At 40.8% G+C, this 26,964-nt stretch overlaps 1 protein-coding gene across 3 annotated transcripts in view; it reads left to right on the top strand.

The window, feature by feature from the left end:
- Window positions 1–26,964, top strand: part of TSPAN9 (tetraspanin 9) — a 167,175-nt gene that overhangs the window by 40,938 nt on the left and 99,273 nt on the right. Inside the window, exon 1 of one of the 3 annotated variants that reach the window (XM_066572247.1) lies at window positions 142–241. The exons of the other annotated variants lie outside the window; for them this stretch is intronic. Coding sequence (XP_066428344.1) covers window positions 157–241 — 85 coding nt within the window. The 5' untranslated portion in view covers window positions 142–156. Of the gene's footprint in view, window positions 1–141; window positions 242–26,964 lie in introns of those variants that run through there. 3 annotated transcript variants of the gene reach the window in all.

Below are 26,964 nucleotides of genomic sequence, written 5' to 3'. Positions count from 1 at the left end.
ATTTTGAGTTAAAGGAAATGTGATTTTTTTGGTAAATAAATACAGATTCATGACTATCTTGGATGGACCTTTCTGTTTCTTACTTTTACTAGTCAGGAGGGACCTGCTCTCTTCAGCAGTCTGCGACTTGTTGGCCGCGTGGCTTTGATATGCTCCATGCAGGACAGAATGCCCAGCTCTCCTCCACCTGGTGTTGAATGCTGCTGGTTGAAAATCGCATCTGCTATGGCTAATGCTCACAGTAAGCAGTACTGAAAATGCATTTCCACCTTGTGTTTATTGACCTAGAGGTTCTGGGGAGATCACTTTAAACAATGTGCTTAAACTCTGCAAGCTCTGGTCTGAAAACAGGTGTTGAAAACTGATTGCCAACTTGCTTTGGGGATGTGGACTTAATTGGTTCATTCTGCTAACAATGTTTTTAATAGACTTATCTCTTACAAGTCTCATCAAGTCCTCTTTGCTTTCTCCTGCCAAATAAATATTCCCTAATAATCCCCAAATCTCTTCCTTCATCTTCATTATTTATTTGCTTGTTTAATAAATATTTTTTTTTCTCCCAGAAGCCTAAACTGACTTACATGTGAGCTGCTTCTTGGCTGAACCACACAGCAGTGGCTGTATGGTGTGCTGTGTTTGTCAGTGTTCTCTGAAAAACTGCTGGTACTCCTGAAAATCAGGGCTACGCAGTGATGTTCCTGAGGCATGTGGAAGTGCCTTGGAAGAATAGTAATGAAACAGGTCTTGCATTTCTCTGCTGCGCCAGAGAAAGCGCAGGGAAGCTGTTAGTTCTGGGCTTCCTGTGTTGTACTGAGCTTCTCTTCTTCCATCCTTAAAGTTCTCAATGAATTCAGAAAATGCTTGAATCACATTAAGAAAAACCACAAAGATAGGGATCTTCTTGGGTATTTGCAGGACTATGGGCTGGATCTCCTGTAGAACCCCACACTGCAAGTGCCTTCCTACTAATAACTGATTTCATTTAAACTGTTACCTAAGTACGCTGTGTAATTGCTTCATAAACAATCTGAATAAGCATTTTGAGTGATGTTTTAAAATTCAGTTGATCTAATTTATTTTCCACGAGAGTATCTTTAGAATAGAATAGATTATTTCAGTTGGAAATTTATTTCAGATAAACTTCTGGTCTGTCAGCGTCCTAATGGAGGAATTGCACACACAATCTGCAGCACCTTTCCCAAGGAAAGAAAAGGAAGGAAATGCAGATTATCAGATTTTGTCCATGTCATTCACTTACAAATAGGTCCCTGCAGAATAATAAAGAGCTTCAGTATCATTGACTGTTTTTTTTTTTTTTTAGCTAAATAGTCACAGGCTTCACATAGTGTAAGGTCCCTCTAGCTGGGTACCATTTTAGGAGAGCTCTATATTATATTTCATGTTTCTAGCTGCTGGTTCAAATTTCTAAAGTAGGATTTTTCTGATTACAAGCTAAAGTTTGAATTTCCAGCCCCACTGAATCTCCCTCCAAATCTGCTGACTCCACCAGGCAGACTGATGTTTTAGTGGATTTGTTAATGTTCAAGCTACATTCTTACCATTCTTTTCTCACAGGAAAATATCTGTAAATAACTCTGTCTAAAATTTCTTACTCTGCTGGGCTTCCTGTCACTCTCAGGAACTTTAGTGCCTTCTTTATTTTGAGTGTTATTATATCTCCAGGAATAACCAACTGAGGGTATGATGATAGATCAGTGCCATTTGGGTAAAGAAGCATATGTTGAAATGTGCTTTTCCTACCTTGTTTTAAAGGTACATAGTATCACTTTATCCTTGCATGTATTAAGGGAGATTTTCATTTCTAGTTTTAATCTCAAAGTAGGATTATTGTAACCCTAGTTTCTTCCTTTGTTGAGTCATTGGTTCTATTTAGGTTTAGTGATTGAATCTCACCCAAAAGCCTTCCCTCTCCCCCTCAATTCTAAAGTTTTCAACCTCAAAAGTCAGTATCAAAAATTACATTTATTGTATCAAGAACAAGGAGTCCAGTTTAACTAGGAAAAAAATTGCAAAGCTGTTGCTGAGTATAAAAGCTAGTTGTAACCTTGAAATTGAATTTAAAGTTTTCTTCCCCTTCAAGATAGTTACACAAATTTATTTAGTATCATTTCTAGTCTTTTTTCTCATCCCCCAAACCAGTCTTTGTAGTTTCTTTTGATTCAGCATAGATGCACTAATGAACTCTATCAATAGAGCTATGTTTAGGCCAACATTTTTGAATTTTAACACTCACAAAATAAAGACTTGAATATATTTTCCTTTTTTAATATTAAAAGATTTTGTAACAAGATTGTGGGTAGTTGACAGTTTTACAAATCAACCCTAAGCGTGAATTTCAGAACTTTAAAGCAGTCAAATTTCTAAAGTTAGTCAGTATCCTCTGTTTGGACCACTGCCAATCCTTGTTGCACTTGGGAGGTGAGGTTGCTATGTTTTTCTGAAGCATTCTTTTGACACTTTCTCTCAAAAAGCCCCAAATCATCTATTTGTTATCCAGTTTCAAGAACTCGATAGACCATAGAGAACTGCTAGGTAGTTCACGTTCATCAGGGTCATTATGTTGAATACCTGCTGTCTTTTTGTGACTTTTCAATCCTTCTAAGGACTGCTGTGGGAGTCAGCAAACTGGTGAGGACCTTCCAATGCACTGTGCTGGGGCGAGGACAAAATGGCTTAAACAGGATTAAACAAGGCCTTGGTTTGAGAGATTTCTGATGCTCCAGGTTTTAGCTGCAGTGTGGCAGGGTTGTGGCTTGTGTCAGGAGTGTGGTTGGAGCAGGAGTGTAGGAAACTGTGCATTATCTGAGTGTAGGAAGCTGTGCATTATCTGTGCTCGGAGCATGTGAGGAGTTTCCTCTTTGCTCACAGCTGGGTGCCTGAGCTGGATGAAAGCTTTTCCACATTCTTCAGCTCTTAAGAGTGGAACTTTCTGCGTTGAAAGTGTGGGGTACCTGTAGCTGATGGAAGCCCCGAGCATGGAAAGCCACAGTCTCCTTAGAAACACCACCTCGGGAATTGCAGGATCTTTGGGTTTTCTGCTCTCAGTAGACAAGCCTGAAGGTTAGTCAGCTCAATGTGGAGGGGAATTGTTGTAATTTTACACTCTCCTGTAGCAGGTGGGCAATTATGTGCAAGAATGACACAGTAATAAGAGCTACAAGCACGAACTGTTTTAAGGTAAGATCTTTTTGCTCTGGTTGGCTGGCAGTTTGGACTTAATTGGAACTTAATTTGTTATTCTGATAATTTATATTGAATTTAAAGGCATTGTGCTGGCTGATAGGAGTATATTAAATGTAGCAAATCTTCTGCTGGGTAGTCTATAATACAAGGGATTTTCAAGAGCTGGCAGGCTTTGTACAGGCCAAATTATCATGCAAAACGTCTGAGAGCATATGATTTATGACAAAGGTGCTGTAAGATTGCATAAATTTAAGACTTTTATTCTCAACTGTTGCATTCATACACTAAAATAATTATAGGGTGCTGACGATGCAGCACCATTTAAGAAAATGAATGACTTAATTTTACTTAAGTCTATTGTTAAAGATAAAACTATGCAACTGTGTTAGAAAAGAAAAGAAAAACCCTGCACAAGATGATGAAGTGCTGTCAAGTCATAGATCATAACACTGCAACTGGGAGTAGCTCTCTGTGGAGGAATTGTATTGGTTTTACATCCTTTATTTTAAAGTGTCCTTACATGATCAAACAGTCTGTTAAAATCAAACAAATTTTAAAATTTGGTGAGATCTCTGTTGCTGTTAACCTTTCTTATTGACTGTCTAAGAGCATGGACAGCAGTTGGATCTGAACTGACTCACTGCTAAACCTGCTATAATTATTTATAATCATTGTCTATGAGTGGGGGTGGGTATATCATTATTTCTGGCACAAAGATACTCAGAAGTAGAAAATTACTAGGTCTTGTGTGTACACATAGTACCACAGTGGTACCACCTGATGGTTGGCACTTGGGTGTGAGAGCCTACAGCATCAAGCTGAACCCAAGGCTGTCTGCTTGACCATGTCCTATTTGGAAACCAGGTTCCTCTGTGTGTGTGGGCATCGTTTGTGCTGTAGGAATCCAGACTGTCTTCTGGTTGATGTAGGAGAACTTGTCTGTCCACCGAGGCATGGGGTTTGTGAGGCCTGCAGGGAAGGAAAGAACTTGACAGGCTCTTGGCACAGAAACAGTCACTTCTCTTGTCCTCACCCTTACAAATAGGTTGGCTTTTCCAGAAAAGTACTTGGCTTTCCTTATGTGACAGACCAGATGAAAAATATGAGTAAACTATGACAAAGACTTAAAACAAAAGTATAAAAAATTCCCCACCAAGTTACATCTGCTGTTAAGAACAGGCTGAAGAAGTAACTGAACCAAAGAGCTTGGACAGGCAGTGGCAGGACAAAGAAATGATGCCTGAGAGATGGCCCATGTCAAGCCCAAATGGGACAAACTGAGAAGTAGCAGCCATCACTCAGCAGTTCTTCCCTGTGCAGTGCTGTGGCTCGTTAGATCCTAATCCTCATTAGGTCCCTATTAGTAGCCTACAGCTGTGTGGCACTTTGATATGAGGCTGGGTTTGGTGTCCCACGTGGAAGCAATGGAGCTGGAGAAGAGGAAGAGTAGGGAAGGATGGATGGTACAGATGTTTTATTGTACCATTTCTTGACCCCCTGTATAATTTCCTTACATAAGGACCCTGAGAGCAAATTCAGTGTTGACAAGACAAGTCACAAGCAGTTGCCCCTTCAGCTGCTTTTCAATCACCATCAACAGTGAAATGGGAAATCGGTAAAAGTGCAGTGGGAGAGGAATTATAGATAAATAGCTGATGCTATTTGCTAGCAGGTCTTTCCAGGTCAGCATGACACTGACAATCCATATCCCAGTTGTGCTAAAAATTTTTGATAAGAGCTCAGACATTTAATATTTGAGGTCACCTTTTTAGTAAGTTGTGATAGGTGTATCTTAACAATTTTTTTTTGCTTCATATCAATCCTCTGGTTTTATTTGTCATATTTCTAATTCTAAGCACTCTATATTTTCTTCTTTTATTTTTTTTAAAATAAACCTAAAGTATTTATCTACCAGAACAGAGTGGTGTTGATATAAACTGATACATTGATGCTCTGTTTTCCCAGCCTTCCAGAAAATTGCTGGTCAGCAATACCTACCATGAAATACATAGTCTTCAGGTAATATAAGTGAGGTGTGTGGACTTACAGGCTTTTGTGGAACTGTGCTGGATTTTTCTAAGAAAAATTTAATTGCAACTCTGATAAAACAAGGGAAAGAACTGCAAAAATCTTGGCAGTTGCAAGAGAGTGACCTATAGTAAAGAAGGAAGAATGAGCAGCTTCACTTTTTTTTTTTCTCTCATTTGTGCTGCTTAAAGAAAACTTGGAAGATTATGTCCATGTTTTTACCACTTACAACAATAAAAAACTCAGATCTGGCTAAACATCAAAGTATGTTTTCAATAATTGGAGAGTAGTGGACATCACAGCATTCAGATTAATTTTGAAATAAATTATTACTTGAAGATCCATAGATTTTTTTAAAATGTAATTCAAGTGCTTTCTGAATTCATTGAGAATTTTTAAGGATGGAAGAACCACAAGTCCACAGCAGAATTGCCTATTTCCAGAATACACTGAAAAGCAAACTTTATCATTCTGCTATATTAAGCATATCTAAAAGTCCAAAACCTTGAGAAAAATGCCTTTTTTTTTTTGTAGTGTGGTTTTAAATTCCCAACTTTATGATAAGTTAAATAACCTGGAACGTATCCAGATTAATCTTTTTCCCCCATCATTAATTTAGTTGTTATTCTCTGAGGAAAAATAGATTTGGTGTTAGCTTTGGTGTTAGTTTTGGCTGGGAGAGTGGGAAATAGGAAAATGGTTTTACTGCTTCTCATCTTATAATGAATGGTCCACTGATTAAGAATTTCAATTTCCATGTATTTTGCATTATGTTAAAACCTCAAAAACTACTTATTAGCTGGTGTAATATTTAATTTAGGATTATGTAAAATCGGACATGGTTTGAAATCTGGAAATGAGTTAAAACTGTAAAAATTTGTTATATGGTTATATAAGGCTACATTAATTGTGCTGGAGGCTTAAAGAATAATGTTTGTAAAAACATGCTTTGCATTTAAAATTAGCATTAGGGCATAGAATCTATTATATATTGAAGTTTATTTGTTAGTCACTGTGTTGAAGTGTAAAAATGGAACTTATCACTGTGTTTCAAGGTTTGGGGTATTTATAGTTAGGAAGAAACCGAGCTAGTTTTTTGTGGTTTTGTTGGGTTTTTTTTTTGTAGTCTACAACTTCATGTGAGGTTGTGTTGGGGTTCAGCCCCAACCATGAACTAAGTCCCACGCAGCAGCTTCCTCCCCATGGGATGGCGAAGCAAATGGGAAGTGTAAAAGACAGAAACCTCATGGGCTGAGTTAAAGACACTTTAATAAGGAAAGCAAAATCTGAGCACTCAAGCAAAGCAAAACAAGGAATCATTCACCACTCCCATGGGCAGGCAGGTCTTCAGCCATTCCCAGGACAATGAGGCTCCATCACAGGTAACGGTGACCTGGGAAGACAAATGTCATCACTCTGAATGTTCCCCTCTCCTTTCTTCTTCCCCAAGCTCTACATACTAAGCAGGACACCATATGGTCTGGGAGATTCCTTGGGTCAGTTGGGGTCAGCTCTCCTGGCTGTGATCCCCCCAACTTCTCATGCTCCCACAGCCTCCTTGCTGGTGGAATGGGATGAGGAGCAGAGGGAGCTTTAATGCTGTGCAAGCACTGCTTAGCAATTGAAAAAAAAAACAACAAAAAACTCTGTGTTATCAGCACTGTTTCCAGCACAAATCCCATACCAGCCCCACACCAGCTACTGTGAAGAAAATTAACTGTACCCCAGCCAAAACTAGCACAGGTGGTGATGAAACAGAACTAGTTGTTTAAGCTGCAGTGAGAACAGTAGCTTCTGAGAAAATCCTGCTGCTGTCAAAGGTGATATCACCCAGTTCTATTCTACACTTTATTTAACAGCAAGCCTGGAATACTTGAATATGTCTATCTAATTAAAAATATTTTAATAGCATGGCAGTTTTTAGATCTTAGAAGTTGTCGTACCTTGGAATTTTTAGTAATTTCATTTGAGGTGAAAATACACCTTGAACTTGCAGATATATCTGGTTGTCTGATTTTCTTAAAGCATTGAGAAAAAAGGCAGTCATTGTTCATAGCCAGCATGGCTTCACATGGGGAAAGTCCTGCTTAACCAACTTAACTTCCTTTTATGACAAGGTCACTCACCTAGTTGACCAAAGGAAGCTTTTCTTTTTTGTAATTTTATCAGAGCTTTAGGTGCTGTCTCTCACAATGGCTTTCTGCATAAACTGTTCATCACACATTTAGTAAAGTTCACAGGACATGGTGTGAGCAAAGGGCTGTCGGGTGGGGCTCAAGGGGTTACAGTAAATGCGGCAACATCAGCCTGGCAGTCGGTCACCAGTGCAGTTCCCTATGACTCAGTTTTAGGGCCAGTGCTCTTTAATGTCTTCATGAATTATCTGGACACTGGAATCAAATATACCTTGAAAAAGTTTGTTGGCAAGGAGGAGCTGTGGCACCTTCAAGGGCAGAGAAGCCTACAGAGAGGTCTGGAGAGCTGGACAGTCAGCAACCATATGAAATTTATCAAGGGAAAGTGCCACATTCTCTGCCTGGGATGGGACAATCCTGGTTGTCTTTCTGGTCACCAGTGACAGGATACAATGAAATGAAATGCAATGCAATGCGGTGCAACGCAATGAAGCTACATCAGGGAAGTTCACCTTGGGCATTAGGAACAGATTCTTCACTGAGAAGGTGGTCAGTCACAGGAACAGGCTCCTCAGGGAAATGGTCACAGCATCAGACCTGTCAGAATTAAGGAGCATCTGGCCAAAGCTCTTAGTCATAGGGTCCAGTTTTAGGCAGTCCTGTGAGGAGCAGTGTGTTGGACTTGCTGATCCTTATGGGTCCCTTCCAACTTGCGATATTCTGTGATTCTATGATTCATTTTTTTACCTACTATGTGGAAAATTACATGGCTGTTATTTAAAATGCGGCAACCACCTGCCAAGTTGTTCACAGAATTTTAAAGAATTAATTTGCCTTTCATTACTGTGCACACTTTGGCTTTTTTCAGGTTTTGATTTTAAAATGTGGCTGTCTGCATTCCGCTTTTGCATTTGAAAGATGAACAAAGATTCAGGATAATGTTAATTCCTGCAAGGTCTGGTGTAAAAGTGCTGAAATATACTTTTTAGCTGCTCTGTGAGGCTTTTGGAGAGGCTGGTTTCCCATTAGGGTTTCAGTTTCAGAATGGAAAAGACACGTGTAGCAAGCAGTCTCTGCATTGCTGTGCTGCAGCAGAATCCCATAACGTGAGGTATCTGCCTGTAATTCAAAACTTCAAGAGGGATCCAGCTGAAGCAACAAAAGGTCCTACTTTTGGCATTTGTGCAGCAGCTGCCTGGGCATTGTGCCATTCATCAGAGGCAATACACATTCCCTCTCAATCCTGCTGTGATTCCCTTCCTCCCTTCTGTTTCAAATGCTTTCATAGCATAGAGCTGAGCAGTGTGAACTTTCATCAGAGGAGGTGAAAGTGGTGTTGCTCATTTTGAACATGCTGGGATGATTTTCCCAAGTTCATGTCCCACTGAAGGTTTATTCCTGTTTTTCTCCTCATGTTTTCTCCCTTTTAGCCCTAGAGTTGACTTGCTGTTTGGTGTAAGTACATGAAAAATGCTAAGAGCCTTTTCCAGGCAAAGAAAATTAATGTCCTTCTACACAGAGCTGTACTGCAGTCCCAGTAATCTGGTTATTTTTGGTCCTTTGCGAATGAAGACCATAAAAGACAAACAGCTTTGATCCATCTCAGTTACAATTGCCATGATATCCCATCCTTGGAGTCAACGTGGGTTTTTTTTTTCAGTTGGAGCAGTTTCTGTATGTGGAACTTAATTTTCATTGTTACGTGATATAAATGACGGTTGGGGAGATTTTTATTACATCATTTTGTAAGAAGCTGTAGCTAAAAACATCAATATCATCCATCTGTCTTCTGGAAAAAAAATTGAAGTAAACCCAAAACTTTGTCCTCTGCACAAGAGCAGCTGTGAAAGGGAATAGTGAATGGGTGGTCTCTCCATCAAGGAATCTCTCTCTCAGTCTCTCCCCACCCCTTGCTCATGCAAGCAGTCTGGTGAGCATTTAGATGAGGTCCAATGGGATAAACTAACTTTCTATTTTAATATATTTTGTGGTAAGATTGTTGTGTTTAAAGCTTGCTTCAGCTGTATCCCATGTGATCTTGTTGGCCGTGTCCTGAAGTAGGAGACTGCTGTGATAAAATAGATGTGGAAGTAATGCTGATTATGAGCAATGCTAAATTAATGGTGGTTGAAAGAGCCTCTTTGAGTCATTCCTGCCCAGGGGAAGACTGCACACACAGAACCTTAAAGACAGTGCTCTGAATTGCTCTTAAACCCTTCAAGTTGTAGAGCAATTCAGCTTGCCTTTTGAACTTCGCCTTAAACCCATACTTCCATGGTGTTCAAGGAAAAAAACTCCAGGAGGACAGATGACATGGGTGTTATAATCTATAACAGTTTCTCCATGTCCATATAATTGTTTGCACCCAGCCCAGGTGGTAAGGTCTGAAAGCTGTTGCCAGCTGATAACTTTTTGGCGGGCTGTGAGAAATGAGCTCCCAACTAGGACTTAGAAAGTAGAGACTCACTGTGGAGGAGAAATGCAGTTTTGCTGCCTGGTACCTATTTGCAGTGTCAGCAGAGGTGCTGATGCAAAAAGAGACCCCGGAGACCAAATTGCTTTGGACTTATGTGGCCCAAAAATAACTCTGTGTGTTTCAGAGAGGACTGTAATGGATTACAAATAGACTTTGTACAAACACTACAATTTTATTTTCACATAACAAGGTGTTAAAAGCAAATACAGTAGTAAGAATAAACTATACTGGGTTTACGTACTAAGTAGGAAAGAAAGAGTAATCCTGAGGCTGCCACATTAGCACTGACAAGAAGCTAAAAGCAAAGGGAGCTTGCCATGGCTGCTGTGACACCAGGGAGAAGACAGCCTTGGCACAGGCTGCCTGAGAAAGGTGCAGAGCCTCCAGCCATGGAGGCTTTTAGGAACATATATTGTGCAAACTACTTTTAGAGAGAGAGCACAGCCCTGGACAGTGAGTAGGTATTTCTGCAACTATTGTGAGGTCTGGCAGACATGAAATGTTTCCCACAAAACTGTGAGAGTTACTTTTCTTTTTTTCCCTCTGCTGGTCTCTTGGGAAGCAGTTGCAGGCCATCTCTTCTGTTTCCCAGCTGTGGCTGTGGCATGAAGCATCTGGCAGAGCTGGAACTGGGATACAGCTTCCTGCTGAGCAGATGTCTGTATATGTTGATACTGCTTTTGGAGGGATGGGTATACTAAATGAGTGGTTGAGCTTTGCTTGGCTGTGAGTCTAATTCCTTGAAAGTTAAGGGAACAATGGGATTAAGGTACATGACTGGTTTGTCATGTACTTTAACCCCATTGGTGGGATTGCCTTATGTGTATTTGGTGTGAAGCCACTTTTCCAGTTTCCTAAGATGCCATCCCATTGTCTTCAAGGGTAGTGTGCTGCACTGTACAGCCAAGGAGCACCTATTTTGCTTTTTCCTTGTTGTTCAATTGTAATTAATATGTTCTGTTCAAACACTGCTCTGAAGACAGCCTGCAATGACATTACTGTGATAATACTGGAGTGCTTAATAAAATTTTACTACTTAATTTTTCAGACCACCTGGTTGCAGGAAAGTGAAGGGTTGCAGTTTCTCAATTATAATGCATGGGAAATGGACACAGTGAAGTTCAGAAAGCTTTTCATTTCTGGCTGCCCAGTTTTAGACTCTATATTTTTTCAGGACACTGTGTTAAATAGTAGCCTGTGTTCATGGTGCAGGTCCCACTATAATTTTAAGTGCATGGCCATTCTGTCTGCAGAGCAACCTTGGTCTGAAGAAAAACAACTAAAATCCAAGGAATGTGATTAGTAGGAACATGACTATGTGAAGAATTTTGCTATGCATTGCAAAAAACCTCTGTGGTAAATGCAAGGGTCATGTTGGATTTCAAGGAGACAGGGATTGACTGGTTTGACATTCAGGGTATTGTTCCTTCTCCCTTGCAGGACATGATTAGGTCCTTCCATAAAGGAAGCAACCTCTAACTGTTTCCTTAAATATTTCCCATTTTTCATGGTCATGTTTTCATGGTGTTCTTGCACACACACACATGAGCAAGAGTATATGAAGAAAGTGAAAGTTATTAATTAGTGTTCTAACATCCTGTTCTGATCAGAGCTGAGCTCTCTGGGCTTAAAATGTGAAAGATCATATCAAACCATGAGAACAACAGGTCCTTACATGGGCAGCATGATTCCCATTTTCTGCACATTGAAATGGAAAGCTGCAATTCTGTTTTCTGTAGAGTGGGAGAACTGGGCAGAAGATAGATCAGTGTTCCTATGAGGATGTACAGCCTGAATGTTCATAACTCATTCAAGGATGTGACCTTCAAAACACTTTTGCACTTGACTATGCAAGTTTTGGTTTGCTTAATTTTAGTTTTGCAGGAGGGCTACATATAGGAATAGGTTTTTTAAAATGTGATCACCTCAAAATCTGTAATTCCTGTCAATGTGTATTGAGAGAAGTTCTCTTTGTGAAAGAGCTGTAGAGTGCTGATTGCCTTTGCATGCTGAAAGTAAGGCTGTTCTGCTCTGAGAGCTCTTAAAAATCTGAGGGTAAACCAGGAGCTTTAGTGCTATTTGTTCATCTGTCTTGAAGAATTAATGGATATTCACTCTAGCTATTTTTTTAATTAGTTTTCTCTGTGACCTTTTTTCTGATATTTTATATGCTGTGTCTTTCAGTGTAAGGCTGTGAGGTGCCTTCACGATTCCCTTATAAAATTTCAGGACCTGACTTAGTGTTTCCTTTCCTCTTTTAGCCTAAAGTGCTTGTTCATTCTGTCCCCTTCCTCCCCGCCCCCACTGCCCCGGTTTCCCACTGCTATCTCAGGATGCAGTGCTCCTGGTGCTTTGATATGCTTGGGCTTACACTTTCTATTTGAGCTGAGCTCCCTGTCATGGGATAGTTACAGGCAGCATTCCTGTGCTGGAAATAGATACTTTTTGCATAACCTACTTCCTTATACCCTTTAGCATCTAAGGCCTCTGGTGAAGCCCTGTCTCCACTACCATAGATGGAGCAGCACGGGAATCATCAGAAGCTCGGAAAGGTGACGGGGAGAATGGAAAAGCTGTTAAGGTTCTAAGAGGTGGAAGTTCAGAGAGTCTGTTGGCTGTGAGTTAACTTCACTGTATTATTTTTTTATTTAAACTAAATAACAGAACTCATCTTTTTCTTGTTAGATGCAGATATAGAAAAACCCCAAATACCTTATGAGAGTGACTTAATGCACAAGCACTTAGAGTCACTTTATTCTCCTCTGTGCCCTTAATAGGAAATTTTCCAGCAAGTTCTGCTTCTGATTTTGCCAAAAGATGTCTTCTCAAGGCCTGAGCAGCAAAACTGAAATGTTGCTCAGAATATGTTCTAATAATCATCAGTTGTCTGTTGAACTATTGTTTTCTTTCTCATAAAAAAAAAAGAAACTTAAACGGTTAATTTTTTTGATAAAAGGTTGCTCTCAATTTCAGAAGTCTATATATTAGGCAAGGACTGCCTTGTAAATACAAATTTCTGTAGTTCTGAATTAATTTTTGCCTGTGGTTCTGTCAATGGCTACAACTGACTTTAGGAAAGTCACTTATCTCATATGGGTATCTTCTTCCAATTTTTAAATAGCACTTCTTTTGTCTCTTAGCATTCCAGCTCTTTGCTGCAGGGACAGCTTCAAGTGACAGGGTCCAGTTGTTGGATAAGGCTCTCCTTGAATCATGACAAACCTAAATTCAGCCTCCTGCTCCTGCCAAAATTTCTTGTGAGAGCTCTGGCAATTTACTTGACATCTCTGCTACCCATGAAATGGGAGGGCTAATAGGTAGTTCCGTGCTGCACAAAAATATCCAGAAGGTGCATATTCCAGAATGGACATGTTTAGGTTGTGGTTCCACAGCTTTTGAAACTGACCTCAAATTGGGATTGCTGTGATCCAGCCTTTTTTCCCTGAGCATGCTTTCTTCAATGTTCTAGTACCTCCTGGAGCTGCCCTGGTGCTTTTTTTCACAGGGATAGTTTGTGGTCAACTCAATTTCCTGAAGGGTCTCATTGTATAGATATGAATACCAACACCTGGGAAAGACAGAGAGTGAGGAGACTAGAGGAACTCAGGACTTTGGATTTACAACGGCTTAAAGTTGCCAAAACATTGCAAACTAGAAAAAGACTGCAGTCATAAGATGTCGAATAAAGAGCTATGTACAGGACAGCATAGAGACACCTTGTTCTCCATAGGCTTGGTGTGTGGGTCCTCTTTGCTTGAAAGCTGGTACAGAGTGGTATCTTAAAGTAAGATTCTAGAGTTTTCTCCAGTCTACCCTGATTATGCTGAGAAATGCTCATCCTCCACCCGCAATCTATACTTCACTCAGTCCCAGTGTTTCATACTCTTGAATGTACCTCCCTGTGCTAAGTCTCCCCCAGTTGCTCTGCTCTGCAGTTCATAGTGTTTGTTCCTGATCTCCAGAGTGGTTCTTCCTTTGCCTTAGGCCTTTTCTCTTGCAGGGCAAACCCAATTCTCTTTCATGTTTTTCTTAATATGTAGGAGGTGACTACCCCCTCTCTTTCTCTTTTCCAAGGTGCTACAGGGGGGTAGGTTTAGATTAGATATAAAGAAGATATTCTTTACTGTGACAGTGATGAGGCAGTGGAGCAGGTTGCCCTGAGAAGCCATGGATGTCCCATGCCTGGAATTGTTCAAGGCCAGGCTGGATGGGGCTCTGAGCAACCTGGTCTAGTGCAAGGTGTCCCTGCCCATGACACGGGGGAGAAACTAGATGGTCTTTAATGTTCCTTCCAACCCAAACCATTTTGTGATAATATGAAGTGCAATCTCCATCACCAAACAAAAAAACCCCAACAGTAAGGGAGGAATTGAAAATACTTGATTTGACTAGGTCTTTGAAACTTTGTAGCAAGTCCTTCTAAAAGCATAGGAAAAAGTGTGTTGATAAGGCAGTGCCTCACTGAAGAGTACATAGTTCCAAAATATATCTTGTAAGGAACAAATCACTGGAAAAAATAACTCTGGGGTTGTACATTTATTTCTTTAGTGTCCCTGCTGCCAGCAGACAGCAAAATACTTTCATTCATATCTAACGTTATTAATTTATATATAATATATGTGTGTGTATATATATACACACACACCATAATTTCAGTGTAGGACAGGATATGAATTTTTACGAGCAAGTTCTAAATTTTAAAGTCTGTGTTTAACAAAAGACTTAGGTTGTTTTTATCAAGTTGCAAGATGTTCATAATAACCTGTATACCCTGTCCCTGTTTCCCTTTATTGACTCTGTGGGAGAAATAAGTGCAGTGGTTAAGCACAGTGCAGCCTTGGATTCATTCATGCCAAATTTCAGAGGATGCTCTAAAGTTATGTGATAAAAGGGTCATAAACATAAAGGTGCAGAAGGTGAGAGAACCCAGCCAACCCAAAGTACTGCAAAGGGAACACCCTGACCTGACTTCTCCCTAGACTGTCACAGGAGAGGGGTCAGCCAATGGTGTGGGTGTAAAACCTGTCAAGATGAGTCAACATGAGAGACTGGTCAGTTCATTTGCAATCATGCCTGGCATGAAACTTAACAAGTGCCAGATCCTGCACCTGGGATGGAGTGACTGCAGGCACAAGTACAACCTGTGACAGGAGTGTCTGCAGAGCGCCCTGCAGGGAGGGCCCTGGGGGTGCTGGGGGCAGCAGCAGCTCAGTGAGAGCCAGCAGGGCGTGCCCGGGCAGCCCAGAGGGCAGGAACCGTGTCCTGGGGGCATCAAACACAGAGCACAGCCGGGCAGAGGGGGGATCATCCATCACCAGCTGTGCTCAGCGCTGCTGTGGCCTCACCCGGAGTGCTGGGAGCAGCTCTGGGCACCGCCACTCCAGAGGGGTGGGAAAGTCTCTGAATGTGTGCAGAGGGGGGAAACAAAGCTGGTGAAGGGGCTGGAAGGTGTGTCCTGGGAGGAGTGGCTGAGGGCTCTGGGTTTGTCCAGTTTGGAGAAAAGAGAGGCTGAGAGGTGACCCCCTTGCTCTGCAGCTCCCTGAGGAGAATTGGAGAATTGGAGCAATTGGAGAGGGAGGTGCTGATCCCTTCTCCCTGGAATCCTGTGAGAGTACGAGGGGGAATGTTTCAAAGCTGCATTAGGGGAAGTTTAGACTTGACATCAGGAAGCATTTCTTCTCCAAGAGGGTGGTCAGACACTGGAACAGGCTTCCTAGAGAGGGGGTTGATATCCTAATCCTCTCAGTGTTTAAAGGGCATTTGGAGCATGAGTAATAACATGCTTCAACTTTCAGTCACCCCTGAAGAGGTAAGGCAGTTGGATTAGGTGATTGCCAAAGGTCCCTTCTGACTGAAATATTCTATTCTATTCTATTCTATTCTATTCTATTCTATTCTATTCTATTCTATTCTATTCTATTCTATTCTATTCCGTTCCACTCAATTCCGTGGCCATGCCCTGTGTCTAATCACTGCAGTTCATATTATATTCTTATTCTATTTCTGACTGTTCCTGTGGGTGAGGTGCTTCCTTTTCCCTGTGTATGCATTTAGGCTAAGTGCCAGCAAGTAGAGCCGGGGCCAGGGATCACAGCACAAGCCACAGGAGGGATTTTGTAGGCCTCATGAGTATCACCTGCGTCAGCAGCCGTGGAGACCAGGGCCTTGGTACTGGACTGACCAAGCATCTGAGGCCAGCATTTGGAGGGATCCATGTTGTGTATGTGTGCAAACAGTACAAATTTCACTCTGATGAGCTTACTTCCTGATCAGCCAGCGAGTAGCTCAGGATCAAGCCTACTGTCTATATCTATGTGAAGTTGTGCCTGTGGGGCGTTTAGATTGGTTGAATTTTAGGAAAAATTTCTTCACTGAAAGGGTTGTCCAGTAGGGGAATAGGCTGCCCAGGAAAGTGGTTGAGTCACCATCCCTGGAGGTAATTAAAAGATATGTAGGTGTGGCACTTAGGGACATGGTTTAGTGGTGGACTTGGCAGTGGCAGGTTAATAGTTGGACTCAGTCATCTTCAGGGTCATTTTCAACCTCAACATTTCTGTGATTCCGTGATATTCTGTATAAGTGCGTGTGTGCATTTGAAACATGTGCATGGCCTTGCTACTGGCTGGATGTGGGGACATGAACCTGTATTGCCTTGCCTAGTGGGGCTATCAGATTTGGTAGTCTTAGCAAGTTCTTGTTACTCTTTCTAGCTTTACAGCTGGAAATTTGAAATTTAAATATTGTTGATAGGCGGATGGGTGAAAATGGGGTTGATTTGGTGTGCATGGGGTTTTTTGGTGGACATTTGAGAGCAAAGAAGTTCACAAATAATTTGGTATCTTTTACACAAATGAGTATTAACACAATATTCTTAGAGGTTTGCCAGTGCTAGCAACTGGGACTAGGCTTGCAGTTACATGTCTTAGTCTTCTTTTGACACTTCTCATTGGCCTTTCTCCATCTTGCTGTAGAATAAGAGCTTTGGTCTGTCTCCACTAAACTTTTCCAGGACACACGGTGCCTGAATTCTAAGATGGATGCCTAAACTCCATCCTTATAAAATGGCTTGGCTAATCTAATTATGAATGCAGGCTGCAGAGAAGAACACAGCTGGTTCTGCTGAGCATACAGAATGCCGTTACAAATGCTGAAAAGTGATAAAAGTGTCTTTATCTAAAAATAACTTCTAGTGATTTTGTATCATCCGCTTAAATTGTGACTCACCTGGTGATCCTGAACTGTGAAGCTGGAATGTAAAACAATGGATGGCACACTGTGAAGTTTGGCACAGAAACCCTCCTTGCACAGTTTTTCCAAAATAAAAACTCAGTGTGTCGCTGACCATAGAAGGGCACTTCTTGTATTGTGTAACCGTGCTGGAAATGTTTTTGAAGTATTTGCAGATGTCCCATAGCACCTGAGCCCTGTTCCTTTTCCAAGAGCTTAGATAGTTCCAGAAGTGAAGAAAATCAAAACTACACTAGGTAATACTTTTTTTGATGAAATAGTCACAGGGCTAGATAGCACTTTCTTTGGTTCTTGGTCTCAAAGAACTCCCCTCTCATCTGTCAGACTCTGTATTTCTGTTTCTCCTGGAGCCAGAACCCATATTCTGCTCAGCTTCCCAACCAGCTGGCCTCTTGCAAGAGAGGAACTTCTTTAAATTGTAATGTGCGTAGCATATAGACCTTTGTTTCATAATAGCTCTCAGATGTTTGCAAAGAGACATTGTTTTAAGCCATCCTATTTTCTTACTGTTCGTTTTTTCAGCTTCTCTATTAAGCCACTAGATGAATGCAATAAATATCCTGAGAGTAAAATTGGTCTGTGTTACTCCTCAACTATAACAGAACTATTCTGTGTTCATCAGGACATCACTATTAAAGCAGAATGGAAAGCAGAGGCTGCCATATATGTCTTGAGACAAATCCTTGAACTGAAATTGAAAAGCAAAAGATCTGTACAATGCATATGTCCCTTTTTGGTCTCCTGTCCAGAACTGCCCCATTATTTATTATTTTTCATTGCCACTGGAGCCATTGGTCTGTGCTGTGTACCAGGAGACCACTAACTTTGTTTTTTCTTGGTTTGTGAAAGAGCATAAAAAACCAGAAAACACAGACCATCTTCACTCATTTGTCTTCTCTGCCTTCCCTTGTCCTTGTGATATGGCCAGTATTGAGAAATCTCTTTCCCAATCTAATATGAAGAGCAGCACAGAAAATATTTAAAAGTTCAGCCAAGGTAAAGCTTGATCTTGCTGGGCTTTAAGGATACATATGGGAAGATCTTCCAGTTTTGTGTGTTTTTACCACTTCCTGGCTTAGTAAAATGTGAACCTTCTGAACTGCTACAGCTGCATGCTGCTGTCTGCCCTGCCCTTTTCTCCCTCTTGTGCTGCTTTCCCTGAGGCATAACAACCCTGTTTGCACCTTACACTATTGGTTTTTGTCCTGTTGCAGGTTTTTGCATTCCTAGGAAATTTCAGGTCTGAATTCCTATCTATCTTCCCTTACCTGGCCTGTTTGTTGCAGCCCTTCTCTCTGTCACTCTCCTTGGCAGCTATTTCCACCTTTGCGACTTGCAAGTCAGCTTATGCTCACTGGGTGCTGATGATTCTGTCTGCCACTGCCCTGTCTTTGCTTCTCTAGCACTGGGGTACAAATACAAGGCTTTGGTCAAATGTCTTCCCCTCCATGTATTACCCACTTTATCAAGCTGCTTTTCAGTCTGCTCAGTTGTTGCTTGCTTGATGGTAGAAAACTAGTTAAAAGCATACAGAGGCATGTAGAGATCAAGTGCAAATTCTGTAATTTGGTGTATTAAAGACCAGCTTCACTGAATGCATCAATTCAAAGGTTGGATTTTCAGTATGATTAGAAATCCTCTGCATAGAGTGCAAGGAAAGTCAATATTAAAAGTTACCACTGCGAGAAAACCTGGAAGACTGAGATTGAGAAAATGCAGTCAGATGCCTTACAATAGCAACGGGGAAGAGAACATCTCTGTTTCCTGATGCTCAGTGCTCATGAGGCCACACCAGGCTGTACCCAGGGCTGGTCTTCCCAGTACCAGGTTGATGCTGACAAGCAAATGCAGTGAAGGGCCACAAGGAGATTCCGAAGGGTCTGGACCACATGCTGTTGAGAAGATGTAGGTAGCTGGACTGATTTAGCTGGAAGAACTGGCTGATTTTCATAACCTTACTTTACTTAGGATGTAGAGAAGACAGTCAGGTTCTTCTCAGAAATCCTCAGGGAGGACAAGAGCCAGTGGTCATGATCGGTGCTTCTGTAAGTCCCAAATGGAGATTAGGAAAAAAGTTTTTCCTGGGGGGTGCTGCTGTGGGAAGAGGTTGTTCTAGGAAGCTGTGGAATCACCAACCTTGGAAGTTCTCCAAATTCTGCTGGACAAGGTCTTAAGTAATATGATACAGCTTTGAAGCTTGCTCTGCTTTGACCATGGGGTTGGACTAGGTGATCTCACGGGGTCCCTTTTACCCTGCATCATTCTGTAAGTCCAAACAGTATCCCTGAATGTTTTATTGTAGCAGAAGGCTGACTGTTAAAATTTCATTTTATGTCAAAGAGTGATGAAGGGAGTATGTGAAAAAAAAGGTTGAATTTTCCCTCTTTCTTACCCCTCAGTTTAAATAGTTTGTGAGCTTTCTTGCTGTGCCACTATTGTGTGATTACTGTTTTTGTGAGATGGTAGCTAAAATGAAATGTCAGTATGAGTGAGGACTGGAAACTATAATGTTGACCTTCAAAAGAAAGCCAAGGTTTTTCTTAGCAATTACTGTCCTGAAAGTATAACCACTGGTAAAATAATGGGCCTGATATTAAAAGAGGATGCAAACTCATAGTCTGCAGGGTGACAGAATTGTAAGCAATAACAACATGAGTTCATAAAGAATAAATCTTGCCAGACAATGTAATTGCTTTTTTTGATAGAATTGCAAAATTAATGATTTTAGGGAATCAAGAGGGAAGTAGGTATATGTTTACTTTCTAACATGAAGATTAATTGAAATTTGCTTGGGTAGGAAGAAAAAAGTTGGGTGAAATATAAACAGGAGCTGATTATCAGCAGTAGTGCAATGGTTATGTAGGTTGGGAGTTAGACTGGAGTTTTGTAACATTTCTGTTAATGATATGACAGAGGGAGAGAGAAAATTCTCTTAATGAGCTTTGAAAACAAACTGGGAATTGTGAGCCTCGGAGCAGAAAAATAAGGGGGCGATGGGTTTAGACACATAAAGAGAAAATAAAATTATATTAAACTTGGAGGACTGTTAAATCAGGAGAGTATGTGCTATCTGGAGCACATATCCTAAACATATCCTAAAGTGGGGAGAGAAGCATTGAAAAGAGAGGCCAGTCTGTAATGCTGAAAATGGCAGCTGTGGTCCTAGAACCCCTTTCGAGCAGGGCACTCAGCCTTGCTCCTTCCTCTATGTAGGGCCACTTTAAGCCCTTGTCCAGGTCATGGGGCTTGAAGGGCAGAGTACGCTGAGCAGAAATTCACGTTTTGCTGATGTTGTGATGTGTGCTTGAGGCTACTCCACACACTGAAGGTGTGACTGCCCAGCTCCAATTCTGTCTGTTACTGTTTACAGTTCTGCCAAGAGCAGAATGAATGAGTTCTGATTTTCTTTTGGATGGTTGAGCTCATTACAGACCTCTCCCTTCTTCCCCTTGTGCCTTGCCCAGACTGCAGGATCCCCCCTGTGCCCCTGTGACAGGGCTGTGCAGGGTAAGAAGCTGTGCAGAATGCGAACCCAGCCGTGTGTGTGTGCCCATCCTTCATGCAAACTCCAGGTCAGGCTCACACACTGCTCTGCCTTGCTGCTATTGATACTCCAAACACATGCTGCTGAGCATTGGCTTGGGTTTCCAGGCCTTGTACAGCACCCTGCCTGCTCCCTTCCCTCAGGTTTCACTGGAGACAGTCTGGATGCATAAATCTTACTTCCTTAGAAATCCAGAGTGAGAGCAAGTTACATGATTTGGGGCAGAAAGAGTTGCCAGGATCTGTTACTGTTGCCATGTTGCAACTTCATTTATAGCTAAGAGGGAATTTTTTTTTTTTTATTAAGTGTGGAGACAGAGGCTGCCAGGATAAACTAGAATTGACCACTAAATGACTTAAGTTTATCAGTGTCCCTATTTCTTCTGGAGCTTAAAAAATTAATCTAATTTTCTGTATGTTCATCCCCTTTAACTCTTATAGCAGTCTTATGTGTCTACTTAACTGTACTGACATGCTGAAATAACACTTCTGAAAATCTCAGGGATATCTGATCCTATTAGGAGCAGTAGAATTGCTTATTACTTTTTAAATCCGTAGGAATGGTATCCTGGGTATTTCAGATGTAGCAAGTTTTTTCCTTGGAGTTACAGCAGACAATGCTACTTTAACATAGAATATGGTCACTTGCGATGGGAAGAAATCCTGTTGACAACCTGCATGGCTACCCAGATGACCCTCAAAAAGATAAATCATGTCAGGTTATAAAAATCCTTTAGATTCTATAAGAATGAAAGGAATGTACAACACTTTGGAAGTATGTGCCTAGGATTCTCTAACTTCATCATCAAAATTAATTGTGTTTTATAGTTACATGAGTATTGGAAGTAGGGAAGTTAAAAATATTTTAGCTCTTTCAGCAGTTCCATCAAAATAGCTCTTTAGCATTATTAGCACCCCAGGATCAAAACCATATTTGTCTGCCTTCTTCATATATTATGTTCCTTGTGATATAGCACAGCAAAGGAAGCAAAACACTGTGAGGAAATGTTTTCATATGCTAATGTTTGCCCTTAGAACAGTTCATTTCAAAAAGGTTAGATACAATATGACTCATAATCCTTCAAAATCCCAAGGAAAATAATGCACCATGTATGCAAAATGAAACATCTAGGGTGAGGTCACCTCCATGGCAAGACTGTCCACAACTGTTAAAAGCTCTAACAATAAAGCAGTTATTGGGGTATATGGCCAGATGTATCATCATTTTGCCTTTTTTTTTTTTTAATTTAAATGGATGCATCTAAAACTGTACCAGCTTGTCAGGTCAGTGTCTTTAAATAGCTTTCCACTCTCATGACATAGTGGCAACACCAAAAGAAACTCCACCATCTCTGTGCTCAAGGATTAAGCTTTCTTCTCCCATGTAAATAGTTTAATTTGGGATCTTACAGAATTTTACTCTTGAAGAGATTAAACCAGCCCTTCATCTGTGTGGCTGGTATATGTCTAGGGGCAGATGGATTGCCTTTAAATAATTACTAATCCCTGCTTTTTGCAAATGAATTACATTCCTTTCCTTGGGGAAGGTCCTTCATTCTGACAAATGCACTCTTGTAAGGAATTCACACTCCAGTATGAAAAAAAAAAAAACCACCAGGGCATGGTGATGGGAAAGACTGGAATTTGTTGTGTGGTTTCTTCTGCTAAAGAAGAAATTTCTGCTGTTAAAAGAAGACAGTAGTTAACAGATTTGAAGGGATAACTACCAAATTAAGTCACAGATCAGACAGGCTTTATGATCTGCAGATACCCAGTTGATAGGATGAGGATGTTCCTAATTTGTCAAATCTAGCTACTGAGAAGAAACATCTCTTTTTCCCCCACCTCATCACTGGGATTGCAGTTTCAGTTTGCCAGTTTTTCACAGTGTGCAACTGTAGTTCAAGTCACTGCTACTCCAAGAAGTTCTGTGTCAGTCTTTCACAGTCTGAGTTTTGGATCTTAGAACAAAATGTTAGAATCTCAGCAAAGTCTAGGATGAAAGGAGATGCTGGAGAGCGCGTGGTGCAACCTTCTATTGAAAGCAGGGCCCCAGTTCCAGTTATGCAGGCCCCTGTCAAGCTGTCTTGACTATTTCCGGTAAGGGAGATTCTAACATCTCTCTAAGCAGTCTGTTCCAGTGTTTAATTGCTCTCCCATTGAATTTTTTTTTTCACTTACATCCAGGTCAACTTCTCTCCTGAGCAACCTCTTTCTATTGCTTGACTTGCCAACATGCATACTTGTGAACAAAGTACCACCATCTTCTGTAACTGCTTTTTAGTTACTGAAAGGCATTTATTGGCCTTCTGGAAAGTGAGAGTGTTGTACATGTTAGGCAGCACATCTGTCCTGACCTTAATGTCTGCCTAAAGCCCTAATATTAACATTTTATGAGGTGGAAGTTTTATTTCAGAACAGCATATAGCATCTCTTGAGGGTATCTTAATTTGGAATTCTGTCCCTAAGCACATACCTTTTCTCTTCTATAACAGAAGTCAATGCTTTAAGTTTTCACAGTATTGAGAGATGTGTGTCAAAAATGTGTATCTGTTTTTTTCATTTTCAAGGGTCTCCAGTTGCTTTAAAAATGTGGTTTACAGATTATGCATAAGAGCTACTGGGTGACCAGCCTGTGAAATCTGAGAGAGAATCTGGTTGACAGAACTTTGTTGCAGTCTGCCATGTCAGGCCTTCAGTAGTCTGAGGGTTTTCTTTTCAGTGCTTGAGAATGCAGGACACTGTAGAAATATGTTTCAGAATATTTGGCTTCTGAGCATTTGTTCTTTATATTAAAATAAAAATAACTGGATCCTTAATATGAGGGATGCTTAAAATGCATGAAGATATCTCTGTGATAGACACTTTGAAGGCTCTGGTGCCTGGGAACAATTTGTTAGGGAACACTTTTTAGGGAAGAATTCATTATTCCCCACTCCCCGCTTCCTGCCTACAGCTTGGTATTGATTCAGTCTTTCAGACTCAGATATCATTGATATTTGATAGAGACAAACACAGCAGATGGAGTAGGTAGGCACAAAAGTGAGATACCTGTATTAAAGGACCAAAAAGTGCTATAGAACAGCTATAGGCACTCTTTGGGAGGCACTGAACTTTGAAAAGATCAAGACACTTTCTTAGTCTTATTTCTTTAAGCATAATACATAAGCCTGGCATCTAATTACAGGACAGGTGCAAAGCATCATTCTGCTTGGAAAAATATTACCTGTAAAGAGAAACTTCACCTTGCAACTAATCAGCTCTGTTCCCTTTGTATGTTCAGAGACCCATAAGTCTTGATTCTGTTGATTAAGGTTTTGTTGCTTTTTGTTTCCTTTGAACCTCATTTCCAGTGGTGTACCTCTCAGGGAGTGAGAGGAAATTTTTTTCTTCTCTTTTTTTTTTTAACTTACCATATTACAGTTTCCAGAATTTTTCAATGTGTGGGGCAGAAAGCATTCAAGTTGATTTAAAAGTAAAAAACACAGGGAACTGAGATGACTTAATCTAGCAATCCTTGGAATACTAGAAACATGGGATTTCAGAGTGCAGTTCATGCAGTCAGGTTGGGTTGGAATCTTGTGTGTTTTCAAGTACTGTGTTTCTTCTGGAAGTGACAAACCTGCAGAATCTTTTCATGATTTTATTGACCAAATTTCTTTGCTTCAGCTTGTAGAAGGGAGGAGCCCCATTACTGATGAACGTTTAATATAACAGCTTCCATGCTGTTGGAATAGAAACACAAAGTATTATACACGACAGGCCTGTAATAAAACCATTGGCACAGAAGTGGGGGAGGAAGGAGTGAGATACGCTCAATTTAGAAAAGTTGTGTTTCAGGTATGGGATGAGATTGAGTTCATAAAACTCTTCTGAAAAGTGTCTGGGTGGCTTGAGAGAATTTCTGTTACTTCTGAGCAAATGTTTGGTGGGAAAGGGACAAGTGCAACATAAGAAATGAGTATATGAGAAAAATAATACAGGAGAAGAACCAATCAGCTGGATAAAATCCAGGGAATTTTTCATTTTGGGGGCACTCATGTCCACACCTGCATGTATCTGTTTTATAGACATGGTGATTTTGCAAGCCTTTAGTTTCATTCATGTTGTTTAAAACCCCATCTGGATGCACACCATTTGCTAAGCATCTATGGCCGTGTATTTTTGATAGATTCCCCTGAACCAGTCTGCAGAGCAGAGCGTGAAACATCATGTTGGTTCCTTCTGAAATAAAATGCCAGCATCCCAATTAATTTGTAAATGGAAAATATCTGCCTGTGATGAATTTATGAAGTGCAGCTTCTAAAGGCCAATTGATATTTCATACAATAGCTGCTGGATACTTGTGGCACACCTAAGCGGATCAGAGCAGACTGAATGACACAAATAGTTTCCCCCTACAAAAGACTTTTCTTTTTTTTTTTTTTTTTGCCTTTCAGATGCCTCCATGAGCAATTTTTGGAACATTCTTAGTTTCTGACTGCTGATCAAGGGTATCTATCTTGGTTTTCTCATCTCTGAGAGACACTGATGATACAATTAAACTTTTTCAAAATGAAGTGAATGTGGGCTTGGCTTTTGGGAAAGAGTCAAACATGCTTGCATCCATTCTTTATGCCCCATATTAGGCTCTGAATGTCTGGTATTGCAGCTAGCACAGAGCATTCTCTCCAAGTGTAAATGAGTCCTCCATAATGCAGATAAGGTCATAAAAATGGTGTTTTCCCATTATATGTCTGCCTTTACAAAAGCTTGTTAATGAATGTACTGTAAAAAGTTAAGTAGCTCCTACTGTAAGTCAGGGAATTGAACTGCTGGATAGCTTTTTGTGACTTGACAGGCAGGGTCATGTCAAACTGGTTTTCCCCTCCTTTTCTTTCTTTTCCTCCTTTGTCTTTTTAAGTCTCTCACACCCTTATAACAAGAGCTGACACCAATCACAAAGCTCATGAACAGCAGTAGTGTTACATAAACCTGCTGGATTATAGTAAGAGGGTTACCTTGTTTTCATTATTACACCCTTTCTTGTATCTCATGCAGAATAGATGAGAACCATTTAGCCTCATTCTTGTGAGATGAGTAGGGTGGCTAAAATATCTGCCTCCTCTTGGGATTTAAATCTGACTCTGTTGTTGGCAAAGCAAAAAGCATTAATTGCATGACTGCTACGTTACAGGCACATCCTATTTTAAATGTTGAAGTTGACCACATCCTACAGTGTTGCCATACAACGTGCTAGAAACTTCATTGTGAAGATAAATAAGCTTTACTGCAAGGGCAGATACAGATGGTCAAATGTGACTATTTTTATAAATTTAAAGAGCTTCAAGACAGGAAGGAGACTGTGAACTTTGCTCAGGCTAGGTGTTTTGGAAGTTTGTTGAAAGGCATAGAAATGAACCCAACTCAAATCAGCAGGATGGAATGCGGCTGTTCTGCAGTGCTTTGATCAGAACTTGAGAAGTGCTGTTAATGGCAGTGAAGGTATGATCCATTTACCTTGAATTACTCAAAATCTGTTTCTTATGATTCAGAAACATCTGCCTTGAAAGAAAAAAGGAGCTATGTGATAGGAATTATTAGGCTATGTAGCTTGGTGTCACAGTTGATAGACTGTGGTCAGGAAGGGCCAGGAGTAGACTGAGGACTGAATGGCTGTAGAGACTAGACCCCACCTTTGTTTCCAGACATTTCTACCCAGAGTCACACTGGGGGCCCAGCACAGGAGAACCTGGTACTGTGACATGAAGTCAGCCCTCTCTGATGCTAGCTTCATTTGTGAGGCCACTGGCTCTGGGCAGATACTTAATAAATTCATTTGGTGGTGTGACTCCTCTCTGGAAGCTGTCCCTCTTTGACCTGAAGGTGGGACTTGGGGTTAGGTTTTGGTTGGAAATGCTGCTGGAAGACAGCCTTTTGATAACTCACAGACATGTGAGGTGATGATGCTGCAGTAAGGCATTCAGTCTGCCACTTCCAGTGAGTCTGAGGTTGGAGGCTTGCACTGGTGATGAGTAGCTGCCCATTGAAGACATCTGGGTCTCTGCCAGCCCTGACACAGTGGTTTTAAATGTCCCCATTCATGGAATGACACCTGTTTGTGTTTAAGTGCCAAAAAAGGAATATTTTAGCAATGAAGGAATTCATTCATTTGTGAAAGGAATGTGCTTAGAAATGTTCCTTCATGGCATAACTGAGCAGGTTTCAGAGATGTGTGCTGCCTTTTAAAAAGGAATGCTTACATCATTCTCTTGGTTCTTTCTTCATATGGAGCCATTTGTATGAGGGTTTTTTCAATTTGTTGGTTTTTAAGTTTAATAGTTCTGCTAA

This window comes from Molothrus aeneus, chromosome 2 (assembly GCF_037042795.1).
Source record: "Molothrus aeneus isolate 106 chromosome 2, BPBGC_Maene_1.0, whole genome shotgun sequence".
Classification (NCBI taxonomy): Eukaryota; Metazoa; Chordata; class Aves; order Passeriformes; family Icteridae; genus Molothrus; species Molothrus aeneus.
This window is presented reverse-complemented; position numbering and strand designations above follow the sequence as displayed.